The 13,352-nt window shown below is 43.2% G+C and overlaps 3 protein-coding genes across 5 annotated transcripts; 2 read left to right on the top strand and 1 right to left on the bottom strand.

Moving 5' to 3' along the window:
- The first annotated feature begins 1,533 nt into the window (after positions 1-1,533).
- On the top strand, positions 1,534-4,075 carry LOC115744650 (putative pentatricopeptide repeat-containing protein At5g52630). 3 transcript variants are annotated; one of them, XM_030679931.2, is made up of 2 exons: positions 1,534-3,731; positions 3,811-4,075. In XM_030679931.2, exon 1 carries the CDS (start codon positions 1,855-1,857, stop codon positions 3,700-3,702), a length of 1,848 nt encoding a protein of 615 aa, XP_030535791.1. In that variant the 5' UTR covers positions 1,534-1,854; the 3' UTR covers positions 3,703-3,731; positions 3,811-4,075. The 3 variants fall into 3 exon arrangements, with proteins under 3 accessions (XP_030535791.1, XP_030535788.1, XP_030535790.1); XM_030679928.2 differs by having other exon boundaries at positions 3,806-4,075; XM_030679930.2 differs by having other exon boundaries at positions 1,534-3,735; positions 3,815-4,075.
- Positions 4,076-4,330: 255 nt separating this feature from the next.
- LOC115744665 (protein S-acyltransferase 10-like) lies at positions 4,331-10,260 on the top strand. The gene is made up of 11 exons (XM_030679958.2): positions 4,331-4,698; positions 4,933-5,047; positions 5,561-5,635; positions 5,751-5,814; positions 5,909-6,051; positions 6,672-6,705; positions 7,561-7,670; positions 8,369-8,455; positions 8,676-8,759; positions 9,365-9,430; positions 9,934-10,260. The coding sequence occupies exons 1-11, from the start codon at positions 4,611-4,613 to the stop codon at positions 10,109-10,111; spliced, it is 1,044 nt and encodes a 347-aa protein (XP_030535818.1). The 5' UTR covers positions 4,331-4,610; the 3' UTR covers positions 10,112-10,260.
- Positions 10,261-11,374: 1,114 nt separating this feature from the next.
- Positions 11,375-12,770, bottom strand: LOC115744666 (endochitinase-like). Its single transcript, XM_030679960.2, has 2 exons — positions 12,108-12,770; positions 11,375-11,894 (listed from the first exon to the last, which is right to left on the bottom strand). The coding sequence occupies exons 1-2, from the start codon at positions 12,707-12,709 to the stop codon at positions 11,525-11,527; spliced, it is 972 nt and encodes a 323-aa protein (XP_030535820.1). The 5' UTR covers positions 12,710-12,770; the 3' UTR covers positions 11,375-11,524.
- Between the last annotated feature and the right edge of the window lie 582 nt (positions 12,771-13,352).

The raw sequence follows: 13,352 nt of genomic DNA, 5'->3' as shown, positions 1-13,352 counted from the left end.
CAGTTCCAAATGAGACTACACAGAATTAAGACCCATCCTTTTGCTTATCCGAGCTTCTCAACTGGATTTCATTTCTTATGTCTTGATTCATCCGCGGTCGGGGCAAGGTGCTGAACACTGGATGTGATAACCCGTGAGGCAATCCAGCTATGTAGACGGCGTAGCTTACGCTGCCCAGAAAAGGTATAGTTTTGATTAAACTAAGCTGGTGTTAGATTGGCGTAGCAGCTAGTTGTTTAGACCTTTCACCGCCGTGTCACGGTGCCTCCTCTTGCCAAATTTTTGGGGCTACCCCCAAAAGAATCATTCAGTTATGGCAAAAAATTTAGCTAGGAAGACCATAGTAAGAAAAATGAAAGCTGAAATGGAGAGATGCATTGAAGGGCACAGAAGCTTTGGTGCCTAAACAATCCCCAAGTTAACCCAATGCAGCCTCTCAACTCTCAATTCTCTCACTTTCCCTCTCTCTTAACTCTGATCCTGAAGTCTACGCCTCTCGACACTTGCAGCCTATCATGGCCTGTCAGTCCCCGATCCCGCCTCACGGTCTCCCTCTGTCTCGCTGACGACCGCCCGCGGCTCATCTTTCACCTCACTCTCTCACTCGCAGCGCTCGTCCCGGATTCAACAGCCTTTCTCATGAGCGCATAAATCATATTTGCCACATAAATCATATCCGTGAGATGGTTGGAAGTACTAGAGTGGTTCTCCAATTTCACCGTTCACGAAAATTAGATATAAATTGTTGTCATTCATGATAATATTTTTTTATTAATTAATTATTTCAAGCGATACAAATAATCATTTAAAAAAATATATATTTTTCAATTATTCATTTTTTGCTAAACAATTAGAACCTTGTTTCTCTCTTCTCTGTTTTTTTGTCTAGAAAAAGAAAGTCATTCATTCATTCATGTGTAACACGAAAACAAAACACAAGTATTTCCGGACAAAGGATATTCTAAAAAGGCCTCGAGGCCTAGCAGGGGTGAGTAAGTTGAACCGACCGAATCGGGACCGGCCCGAACCGAACCGGACCGATGGTCCGGATACCGATTTTAGAGGATGGCGGTCCGATCTCCCTTAAAATTGAAATCGATGGTTGGGCGGTCCGGATCCTGGTTCCAGGGGTACAGGATCGGATCGAATCGATTGCTTTTATTTATTTATTTTAATTTTTGGATTTTGTTTTGTCCTTACCTTGTCCTTTCTCTTTATTCAATTGTTACTCCTATGATTTCTCTACTCACATTGTGATTTAATTATTCACAAATTGCCATATCGTGAGGTCAAATGAAATGAGATTATATGGAAATTGGGCTTGTTGCTTCATTTGGTGTTCTTTTTCCTCGATTATTGGACATTTTATCGATTCAATTGGACTGCCCAGGGACCCGACCGGATCTCGAGCCCGTCAGTCCATCCCCGGTTTCGAAAATTGAGAACTAGGATCACCAGTCCGATTTTTGATTCTTGAGGAGAATCGACACGATCATGAACTGCTCGCCCCTGAGGGCCAGGCCAGTAATCCTATTAGGAGGAAGAGGCTTTCGACGGCGGACTTTAGCGACCCAGTCTGCGAGTGAGCTCTCTTCCCTATTGCAATGAGTGACATTAGCGGAATTAAGTTGAGCCAAGAGTACCTTGCTTCTCTGAACTTTCAGTTTTTCCAACGAAGAAAAATGTTGTTGAACAGCTTGATACAGAAGCGGAGTCCGAGTGGCGGGGGTGAAATCAAGGGACGCAGCAGCTGTATTTTCTTAATAAATACGAGACTGCAAGTATCAGTAGCAGGATCATAATAGCGAATGGACTGGTCGGTTTAACGTCGCCAATCTGTCGCTCGAAACCTAAATGCTTCATCCACTCCTCGCAACTCCTCACCAAGAACCGACCCTGCATTCGAGCCCTTCTCTACCCTCTGTACCAAAGCCCTCGCACAGTCTCTTCGACCATCATCAACCCTTCGAGCTCAACTACAGAAACGTCTGCAACCTCCTCCTCTCCATAACCCGCTCGAGATCGCTCCCGAAGGGCCTCCAACTCCACGCCCATATCGTCAAATCAGGCATCCAGACCATCCCTCTCGTGTCGCACCACCTCATCAACTTCTACTCCAAGTCTCAGCTACCCTTCTGTTCCCGCCAAGCTTTCGATGAGACTCCGAGGAAATCGGCCACGACTTGGAGCTCGATCATTTCGGCATTTGCCCAGAACGAGTTCCCGTGGCAGGCCATTGAGTACTTTCGTCGAATGGTTAGTAGCAGCGTTTTGCCTGATGATCACATATTCCCGAGTGCCACCAAGGCTTGTGCGATTCTGGGTCGGTGTGACGTCGGGAGGTCCGTGCATTCTTTGGCGGTTAAGACCGGGTTTGATGTCGACGTGTTTGTGGGGAGCTCGCTGGTTGATATGTACGCCAAGTGTGGTGAAGCGAGGGATGCGCGGCAGATGTTCGATAAAATGCCCGAGCGGAATGTGGTGTCTTGGAGCGGGATGATTTATGGGTATGCTCAAATGGGAGAGGATGAAGAAGCGTTGGTTTTGTTTAAGCAAGCGCTGCTGGGGGATTTGGACGTTAATGATTTTACTTTCTCTAGTGTTCTTCGTGTTTGCAGTAATTCTACACTGCTTGAATTGGGGAAGCAGATTCATGGCCTATGTTTCAAGACCAACTTTGATTCTTCGAGCTTTGTTGGCAGTTCTCTAATCTCATTATATTCTAAATGTGGAGTCATTGAAGGAGCTTATCAAGTTTTCGGCGAGATCCCCGTGAAGAACCTTGGCATGTGGAATGCAATGATGATTGCCTGCGCTCAACATGCGCACACGGAGAAGACATTCCAGCTGTTTAAACAGATGGAGAATTGTGGGATGAAGCCAAATTTCATTACTTTTCTGAGCATCCTCTATGCTTGCAGTCATGCGGGTCTTGTTGGAGAAGGTGAATACTATTTTGAGCTGATGAAGAAGTATGGTATCGAACCGGGGGATCAACATTATAGTTCAATGGTGGATTTGCTTGGCCGAGCTGGAAAATTGGACGATGCTCTATCTCTAGTCAACAAGATGCCTATTCAACCTACGCAATCCGTGTGGGGTGCTTTCTTGACTGGTTGCCGTATTCATAATAAAACCGAACTTGCAGCCGTGGCTGCTGATAGGGTCTCGGAACTTGGCTCCGTGAGCTCAGGCCTGCAAGTGTTGTTGTCCAATGCTTATGCTGCTGCTGGAAGATATGAAGAAGCAGCCAAAGCTAGAAAAATGCTTAGAGACCGAGGGGTGAAGAAGGAAACGGGTTTAAGCTGGGTTGAGGAAGGCAACAGAGTCCACACATTCACTTCTGGGGACCTATCTCACGCGAAAGCTAACGAGATCTATCAGAAACTGGACGAGTTGGGGGAGGAAATGGAGAGGGCTGGTTATGTCGCGGACACGAGCTTCGTGTTGCAAGAGGTGGATCGAGAAGAGAAGAATCGGACGATCCGATACCACAGCGAGAGGCTCGCCATTGCCTTTTGTCTGATCACATTCCCTCCGGAGAGGCCGATAAGGGTCATGAAAAACTTGAGAGTGTGCGGCGATTGCCACTCGGCAATCAAGCTCATGTCGAAGTGCACGGGGAGAGTGATCATCGTGAGGGACAATAACCGGTTCCATCGGTTCGAGGACGGCAAATGCTCGTGCGGTGACTACTGGTGATTCAAGCTGCAACAATTAAGTTACAAAAGAAATGAAAGAAAAGGGCATACCTTTTTTTTTTTTTTTTGGTAGCGATCATCTTAGATACATATTTTCCAATGAACTCCACCGTTCTTTTTCCTGTTTTGCTTTGATTTTTCGGGTGACATGGACTGGAGGGATGGTGGGTTTGGTCGGGATTCGTCGGTTGAGCGGGTTGACTTTCGAGTCTGACGGGTGGAAGCTTCGCTAAAGGTGGTTAGATGCTGTCAGACCAATGCTTGGACGGGCCGGTATGAAGCGGGAGTTCGTTGCCACTTGTCCTGCTTCTACTTTCCAGTCATTGCAATTGGGTCCTTCCTCGTCTTCCCTACCGAATGCTTGCTAACACGCACTTCTGGTCCGTGTGACGGAACGAAAGATCTTTGGGTCATTCAATTCGAGTAAAATGCGCGTTATTTTTAACAAAAAAGAGTCAGATCAGCACAAGCAATTTTCATTTTTGTGCGCGGGTAAATTTAAAAACCATGAAGTCGGAGCCTGAAAAAGATAAAAGAAGAAGAAGAAGAAGAAGAAGAAAGAAACATCCGCAAAAAGGGGTATCTAAACATTTGTACTGAAAATATATAAACATATTCAAAAAGAGAGAAAGGCCAAAAAAAAAATAAAGAAAAGGGTCCTCCTTTCTCCCTGCGAAGATTGCGCCCATCTTCCACTGTCGGCCAGACCAACTTCTCTGGATCTCTCTGCGTTCTCGAGTCGGGGGGTTCTTTAGGGGGAGCTATGTTCTTCGCTAGCTCTTATGCGGCCATTTTCTTCTGATAGTTCCGGAGAGAAGTGTGCTTTCCAGGAGAATTCAATCGACGAGCTCGATCGCATCGGGCAAGCCCCGGCTTCTGGATGAAATCCGAGGATTCCTGTCGATTACGATGGTCGATTTGTGCTGTCCCCTCCGAGGCGTATGCAACCGAGCGTGCGAGCGATGCTATCGCTGGTTCCCCTGCCTCGCCGATCCCGGTATTTGCTCTCTCTCTCTCTCTCTCTCTCTCAATGAAGGAAATGCTCTCGCAATACTTGCATTTGCTTTGGCGAGCTTGAATACAACGTATGTGGGAAGTAGTTACTCTGATTTCTTGCGAAACCGCTGGGATATGAATCCGTTTATTCTCGGTGGTGGTGCGCTTTCTCGTTTTTACTCCTAGTATCATCCTTCTTACTGAAACTGACTCTTGCAAGACGAATATATTTCAGTTCGGAGGTCGTCGTTGTTGTTGAAAGTGGCGCTAGTGGGGTTGCATCTTGTTTGCGCGGGCGTTCTCTTTCTATTTGATAGGGATTTGATAGAGAAAGCACAGAAGGAGCCCTGGTACGTCAACGTTGCTCTTGGGTTAGCTCGAAACTAGCTTTGTTCGTACAGCGTAGTGGTGGAAGTAGTAGAACGTATTGGGGTAATTTGGTCACAGTTACAATTTTCGAGGTTCTTCCCCCTGCATCGGCTGGTTCTTTGGATTTTCAAGTGACGACTTTTTTTGCCATTGTCTATATAGTGCCTTCTTCAAATGCAACTTAGGCGTAAACCCTTTTGAGTATGGTAGCAGACTAGATTGCATCTTTAGCATCCATGCGACAACTGATAGAGGACACTGAAGCTTATGACTAGCGTTTAGCAACTATTTGGTGAAAAATGGAATTTAAAGGAAATCATCTTTTCTTGAGAGTCAGTATGTGCTTCACTGTGATGGGCTATATAAAGCATGGATTTCAGTTACCTTATCATCTTTCATAGTGGGGTTAGTTGATTTCATATGGCTCTTGGAAGCTTTTTTTAGTACTTTTGTGACCTTCGCTTTTCACCTTCTCTGATTCTCTTGTTATCCAGGTATATTGCTTTATATCTACTTCTCTTTGTGGCAACTTTGATTCAGTACTTCGTGACGGCTTGTTCTTCTCCTGGGTAATGAATAAATGCACTCAGTAGCGACTTAAATTGGCCATTTTGAACAAATGGTGACTATCCAGTTTTCTTCTGATAGATATGCTTGATTCTTTCAAAATTTGTATTCTTCTAGATATGTCCTTGATGTGATGAGAGCTGTCAATGACACAAATTCCATGTTCACGAATCGCTTCAAAGTGAGTATGAATCCATTGTTTTTTTCCTTGATGATCACGTTTGGGACTTCATGTCTAATATATTTTCCTTTATACTTCCATGTAAATGTTTAAGCAAAGACAAACTGCTTCTAGCAAAAATGGGGGCTTTGTAGTTTCATTGGATGGTAATCAGTCAGGGAGAAATTTGTTGGGAAGTAATTCCACATCTTGGTCAAAGATGGTGATGGGCTTGTATCCCCCCGGAACGTCTATAAGGTAGGGTATCATCAATTGCAGCTTCTTTGATTCTTCCAATAAAAGTGTAATCATTCACAAGATCCTTGTTTCTCTCTTTCAAATTGGCAGTTTTTCTTTTACCTATTGGTTATTTCAGTTATTGTATGCATGCGATAGTCTCTTAGTTTTTACTTTTTTCGTCTCTGGGATTTGTCCACATTCATAATGTATTAGCATTGACGTTTCTGACTCTGTATATCCACTGTAGTTGGGCCATTAATGATTAATAGAAGAAATGATTGAGTTGTAGTTGGCGCTTATTATCCCTATTCCCTCCAAGTCATAGCAAGTTTCATTTTTGTTTAACTTGATGTCAGATATAAGTGGACTCTATTCTTTCATTGGTTGCTTGAGTTACTACAGTTGGATGTAAAGTAATTGATGTTTCCTGTCTGTCCAGTCATGAGATGCTTGACGAAAGTTGCTTTAGAAGATAACAAGGGAAAATTTTCTTGCCACGTTAGTGGAGAGAGTTATCAAATGATGTTTTCGGTGATGTGTTGCATTTCATGGGTGTATGTGCAGAAAAGCCATGAGCTTCAATGCTGGTAATTTCCTTGGCAAGAACAGGCTTAACTCGTCGTTTCTTTGTCTTGCAGAACTTTTACTTGTTCCTACTGTAATGTTGAGCAGGTTAGTGATTTGTCAAAAGCTTATCTTTTTGGTGCATGAGATTTAAAGAATGTTGAGTATGTTAATGAAACTAAAGGGCTTTTCTGTGCTCTGAATGCTTTATGTCAGCATACATCGAGTTCATTGAACTTCCACTATCTATGAGCATCACGTGCATACCATGTCTGCTTTAATGTAATAGCATATATGAACAGCTGTACTTGTATGTTGTCGTGCCGCACGCTAGTCAACCTAGTAATGCCATAATTTGTTGGATGAGGTATTTTGCAGATGAATGGTAAATCTTTGGTTCACCTTTTTTGCTGATCCCCTGAATTTCTAATTGAATGTGTCATGGTTTATGTTGAACCCTAGGATACTAGGTGGAACGAGAATAACAATGCTTTTGCCCGATAAACTTGGAGAAAGCTTTCTTTTCAACTTTGCTTTTCCATATACTTCTATAAGACAAGAACCATCTTATGGGAAAGTCCTGAACATCCTAACTTCAGATGTTCACTGATTATGTTCCTTTAGAATCTCAAAAACTTCATTTAGGGCGTGTTTGTGTGGCTACTATCATTTGGGTTTAACTGTGGCGTATGACTTATGATTGTGCACTTCTTGCATTTTGTACTTGATGTAACTAAATTGTTGTTCTATATGATTTCTGGTTGAAAGCCTAAATCTCTACCTAAAACCTTCTCATTTTGGTTTTCTTATTCTTTTATTTTTTTTCTCCTTTTGGGTGGGGGGATCCTGCACTGATGCAGATTACTTTTTTTTTTTTTGGAGGAAACTAATTGGTGGAGTACATTATTGGTCGATGAAGTAATACTAGCTCCGTTGTGTTGTTGTCAATTAATGTTTTTGCAGCCACCACGAGCAAAGCATTGTCATGATTGCGATAGGTGTGTTCTTCAGTTTGATCACCATTGTGTCTGGCTAGGAACCTGCATTGGGCAGGGAAATCATAACCGATTTTGGTAAGTTGAAATTCCCTCGACCTTATGTGTGACGCGCAGTGTATGTGTTCCTGCTTTTTGAGATAGGTACTTTAACATAGCAAACCCGTATAGATTTGAATGGTCATTCGGAACTTACGTTCTTTAGATACTAGTAAATATGGATTCGCCTCTTTGAACTCAGAGATCACATGTTTTGGATTGTGCAATTTTTGAATGTATAATCCTAGATAGAGTAATTGTTTGCCATTATGTTTATATGACTGAGAGTCTCTTCTAGCTATGTGGTTAAGTATTCTGTGTGTTAAATCATGGAAAAATGCATTTCAAAACTTTTGTTTCCAGTTCTATGTCTGAATGTTTTTTCCTGTTGCCCCGAATTTGTCTCTTTATAAATCACATAAAGTATGAACTAAGAAAAGAGCAGATACTGGGTTTGAGGACATGTCTCCAGCAAACTTTAACGTCCCAAAAGATATTTTAATTATGAATAAATGGTTTCCAAAATGTTTATTGGGTAATGAGAATGGCTATGCTAGTTACTTTTCTATGTATTGCCACTTTTTGTCTAATTTGTCCCTCATACTTATGCTATCAAGAGATCCAATCTATTAGGTTGACCATGCATCCCCCTGCATTTGCATGTAGCAGTATTTCTTGATATAATTGCCTGTTAATTAATGGCACTTCTACTATGCTGTTAAAATTTCTTATATCAGGTGGTATATCTGTGAAGAGACTGCATTAGGCCTTTGGACTGAGATCTTGTACATTGCGTACTTGACAGCTGACATAGCAAGGGCTTGGTAAGTTATATCAGATCCTTCATTCTGTCAAGGAAGTTGCAATAGATATTAGCTTGGTGGAAATATATTGTGATGCCATTGGATATTGCTTTCTTCAAAAAGAAGATATGGTTAGTTTGTTTAAAGAAATCAAAAGGCTTCTTATAATGCAATTTCGATTTTAATTTCATCCTTTTCTATTAGGAGCTCAGCGAATTTCTAATTTTGATGTTATTGTCAGGTGGAAGGATGCAGTCATGATATTGCTGTTGATTTTTCTATCAATTTCCTTGATTTTCTTGTTCCTACTGTTGCTCTTCCATAGGTATGACACGTCATTTATCTCAATGTGGCCAGAATTTTCTCTAATGCGATCTTATACATTTCCCATAATTCATTCAATCATATGAGGTGGTACATGCTACATTCCGAATATCACTGCTCTACTTGGTTGTTTGGGTCATTGGCTGCCTTCTGTGTGTGCTTATTGGGTCTTAACTTTGACCACATTCAATATTTCAGTTAACCTTCTTTCAGCATGTGTCCAGATTTTGGAGTGTCATTTGACACTTCTCAGTCTGTTTGGCTATTTCTCCGTTTTAATTGGAATTTTAGAGCTCTCTGTGGTGTCAGCTGCTACATCTATCTCCCATATGAGATCGCATTTCCCAACAGCAGTGGGATTGAACACCTGCTTCCCTGAACTCTATTAACTCTACAAAAGAACACGAAGGGCCCTTGGATTATTTGAGAAATTGGTGAATATAGGTGGACTGTAAGAAAATTGTCACAAAGTGATTGCTTTAAATTCATTTTGATATGACTGGCTGGGTTATGTGATTGTAAAAGGTTTTGATCTTAATCTTTATGCTCTTTTATTTGGTAAAGCATTGATTAGAGATTGCCACTCTTATATCATTTTCTCTGCAGCTACATTGTTCTGACAAATCAGACCACCTATGAGCTTGTAAGGCGCAGACGCATACCGTATCTTAGGTTGGTGCACTAAAATGTTTTGCCGTTGTATCTGTTATCTGCAATGTATGTACATTTCACCGTTTACTGAAGAATCAGAAGCACTAGAACAACTATTTGGACACGAGAGAGGATTTTCCGTGGTTTGTTTGGGAGGACAACTTTTACTGCGCATGCTGCTGCTGATGCAGCTGTGTTCTTTAACGCATGGTCATTCCTAAGATAATCTGTAACTGAAATGGTAGTTCATGCCTGCTTCATGGGCATGATGCACCTTCACTAAGAGTGTTCAATCCGACATTTATTATTGGTCTTCAGCAAGACCAACTTCTGATTGATAAGACGCAAAACATACCAATGAGAATGGGCTTGGTTGAACACGCAAGGCCAAAATACCGAATACTACTATTGAACCTAGCTTAGCTAGACAGTAGAGGAGATTTTCTTCATGCCAATGTTCTTGCCAATTCTTATTTGGCCACCAATATACCAGCTTCTTTATGCAATTCTCATGCAATCTGCAGGGGTATTCCCGAAAGAGTGTATCCTTTCAGCAAAGGTGCTTGCCGAAATTTGTACTACTTTTGTTGTGCCAGAAGCAGCATATATGATCTAGAACGGCTGCCCACAGCACAGGAACTGGAAGAGAAGTCAAGACCATTTACTTGTTTGGATGTTTTTACCTGTCGGTGCTGCTGCTGAAAGTAGAGATCTTCACTGTTTTCTTAATTTTTTTCCCTTGAGGTGTCTAATGAGTTTGGCTTGGAGGCATACTGCCATTAGTTTTATTTATCATGAGATGTGACAGCACAGAAACGGCAGTTTCATTTGTTTATTGAGTTTTTCCTGTCGAGATCAAGATTTATTTATCAATCGTACCCAGATTTTGAAGCTTACTTCCAAACTTATCTTCATGAATGTCGGTGTTGGTTGACTGTTGTATATTTCATCCAAACCGAATGTTAAAATGAGCAATTTTTTGGCTTGCCCTAAATTCCTTTGGTATTCTCCTTGGATAAATGTTGAAACCAGAATCCTGTACCCTATTTGTGATCCCCTCTATGTACCATGTATGCGATCGCCTTATTTCAATTGGTGAAATTTAGGCAGCAGGAGTTTCTTGTACCTATTTTGTGCTGCGCTAATTATCTGTGCTGCCTGACAATATATGAGCTGAAGAAGCCTGAACCTTTTTGTAGCCAGTGTTAGATAACTGGAGCATGCAAGGCAGATCTTTGTTTCACTCTTATCTCTTGCTGTCATTGTCGAGAAGGTGGGAGGGATATCAGTTTGTTGCTTCTCAAAGAAGGGATGAAAAAGTTTTCCTGACCAATTTGGTTGAGCTACTCAAGAATGTGATCGCCACGGAATCGTTGTTGACTGGTTCATGTGGAGATTCTGTGTAGCTGCTAATTGCCATTTGCGCTGTACTTGAAATCCTGGCGGCCTCTATCAGCCAGAAATATCGATACGGAGTATTTGCTCTCAACTTTTGGTCCTCCGCAGGATTGGCTTCAGGGTCGGCCTACATTGTTCTGGACAGACCCTGTTTTGCAACTTCCTTCGCATGGACAGACCAAGAAGTCAGTTCCGGATATTAGTATCCATTGATTGGCTTCAATTTAATCGAGTACTCACTCAGAAAAAGGAAAAGGAGAATCCTCGTGATAAGAAGTAGCCTTTTACGTGACAACCCCTCCCATACGATGTGAAGTTCGTATTACTAGGATTTCATGAGAATGCTATGTAAAGGTGGATTGTCGGTCCACTAAAGCATGCTTGCCGACGCAATAGCGTTTGCTGTTTATTAGACGGTATGGCCTAAACTAATTCGGCAACATCACATTTTACATTATGTCCTCACTAGGTGAAATTCGACTTTAAAGCCTTATGTCTGTCTAGTTTCCTGGTAAGTTTCGGGGTACACAGAATGTAAATCTAGTTGCACAACTTCTGCAAGCTTCATTGAGATAATAGGATGGTCGATATCCTTTATTTAGACCTTCTTGTGTGGATAAAAACCTTAGCAGTCGCAGCTTAATGCGCCGGACAAGTACATCTCGGCTTATTACTGATCAGCAACACGTGAGCAATGACTTGGATCTAGTAAAAAAGCTAGGCAAATGGCCTTTGGTTGTAGCAGTCCAGGTTGTTGCCATATCCGACTTTCAGCAAGTCGCAGTACCTCTTGTAGAACCCGATCCGGTCCACCACCTGCGGGTTCGATCCCTTCCCGCACTCGATCCCGCCGTTGATGATGTTGGTGATGACCCCGTACCCGGGGACCCGCCCCGCTGCATTGTCCGCGGCGGACGGCTGCCACTGGCCTGTGATGACGGCATGGCATGAGGGCTTCGGCGACTGCGGCGTCATCCAGAACCAGAGGGCCGTCTTGAACGAGATGACAGGGTCGGTCGCGACTGCGTCCGGGTTGCTCAGGAGGTCGTAGTTGATGGCTTTTCCCGCCGGGCCATAGTTGTAGTTGCTGGGAAAATCGTAATCAGCCAAGTCACATCAAAATCCGAGAAAAAAACCGAGCTTTCTTAAAAATCCGAACCTTTACCGACCAGATTTGCGCGTATATAGTTAAAAACAACAAGCGAAAATCATAGGCAGACTCGGTCTCGGTAAATACTGTGACGATGAAATTAGACACTACTACACTGAATGAAAAAGAAGGTAGATTTGATTAACTTACTAAGAGATTTGGATAGGACCACGTCCATAGTATTTCTTGCCAGGAGCACAAGGCCATTGTTGGTTGGCAACGCAATAGTCTCCAGGATTGCCTTGCTCTTTCAAGAAGCAATATCCCCATGCATATGGACCGTCCGGTGCAGTTGCCCATCCACCTGTGGTTTCGTGCGATGTCTGAGCCAAAAATGCCGCGATCTCACGCTTCCTCGTGTCTGTGTCGCCTGTCGTCCCGAACCCACCGAACGACTTGGCGGCCGTGATGAAGGCGTCGTAGGTGTAGAACCCTTTGCCGGGGCAATTCCCGTCGTTCCGGTGCTTCAGCATCTCGTTGAACAGGTCCTGACTGATCAAGCCGCCGATGTCCCCACCGCCCCCGGAGGGAGTCGGCGTCGGCGTGGAAGGCGGCGATCCACCGCCGCTAGGGGTGCATTGGCTCTGGCAGCCGTCGGCGCAGTAGGCAGGAGTGCTGCCGCAGTAGCCGAACTTGCTGCAGCACAGCCCTCCGGCGCACTTGGCTCCGCCGGCTTGGCTCCCGCACTGCTGAGCGGCGGCTCTGAGCGCCGAGACCAGGAGGAGTAATGGTAATAACGATCCGAACCTCATTTTCTGCTAAATTGTGTGTCGTGCTAAGGTAGGTTGTTTGTGGTTGGAGACTTGGAGTTGGAGGTTTGTGCTGGTGGGCATTTATAGGAAGAGAGAAGAGAGAAGAGAGAGAGAGAGAAGGAGAGTTGAGGATCTGAATTCTGACTATTCAACTTACTCGACCGGCAAGAGTAGCTAGTGACGGTCTCCCTCAAATCATTCCATGTTGACATGTTGTGTAAATATGCGGAGGCTTGACCACGCTGCGCACCGATAACTCTCTTTTTACGCCGCTTGTCACGCCGACGGCGAAAACTCAGTTCAATCTTCTTCTGAGTGTCACGTGACGATACTTCTTATCAATACATATGCACGTGATATTTCAGGAGAATCATACAGGTTACTTACAATTTTCAAGTAACTCGTTAGAACAAACTACCGATGTTACAGCCGATTCGAGTTCAATTATTTGTGAAGAATCTATATTTCTACCTTAATTTTAGCATATGCTCCGTTTGTCCATCCCACATGCGAAATAATGGCGGAAATGAAAACAAATTCAGACTTATATAGTTTGATTGATTTGATTTACGTCAATGGAAAAGATTGGAGAAATGATTAGGAAAAAAACAATTAAAAGGTGAGAGCAAATAGGTGAAACCTT

This window comes from Rhodamnia argentea, chromosome 8 (assembly GCF_020921035.1).
Source record: "Rhodamnia argentea isolate NSW1041297 chromosome 8, ASM2092103v1, whole genome shotgun sequence".
NCBI lineage: Eukaryota > Viridiplantae > Streptophyta > Magnoliopsida > Myrtales > Myrtaceae > Rhodamnia > Rhodamnia argentea.
Note: the sequence above shows the minus strand (reverse complement) of the source record. Positions and strands in the feature narration are given on the sequence as shown.

Bases quoted from the DNA above. Each gene is read 5' to 3' on its own strand.
- LOC115744665 (XM_030679958.2), top strand. From the start codon at position 4,611: ATGGTCGATTTGTGCTGTCCCCTCCGAGGCGTATGCAACCGAGCGTGC. The intron at 7,671-8,368 runs GTAAGTTGAAAT...TTCTTATATCAG, and splicing joins GGAAATCATAACCGATTTTG to GTGGTATATCTGTGAAGAGA. The intron at 9,431-9,933 runs GTTGGTGCACTA...TGCAATCTGCAG, and splicing joins AGACGCATACCGTATCTTAG to GGGTATTCCCGAAAGAGTGT.
- LOC115744650 (XM_030679931.2), top strand. From the start codon at position 1,855: ATGCTTCATCCACTCCTCGCAACTCCTCACCAAGAACCGACCCTGCAT.
- LOC115744666 (XM_030679960.2), bottom strand. From the start codon at position 12,709: ATGAGGTTCGGATCGTTATTACCATTACTCCTCCTGGTCTCGGCGCTC. The intron at 11,895-12,107 runs GTAAGTTAATCA...CGATTTTCCCAG, and splicing joins GGTCCTATCCAAATCTCTTA to CAACTACAACTATGGCCCGG.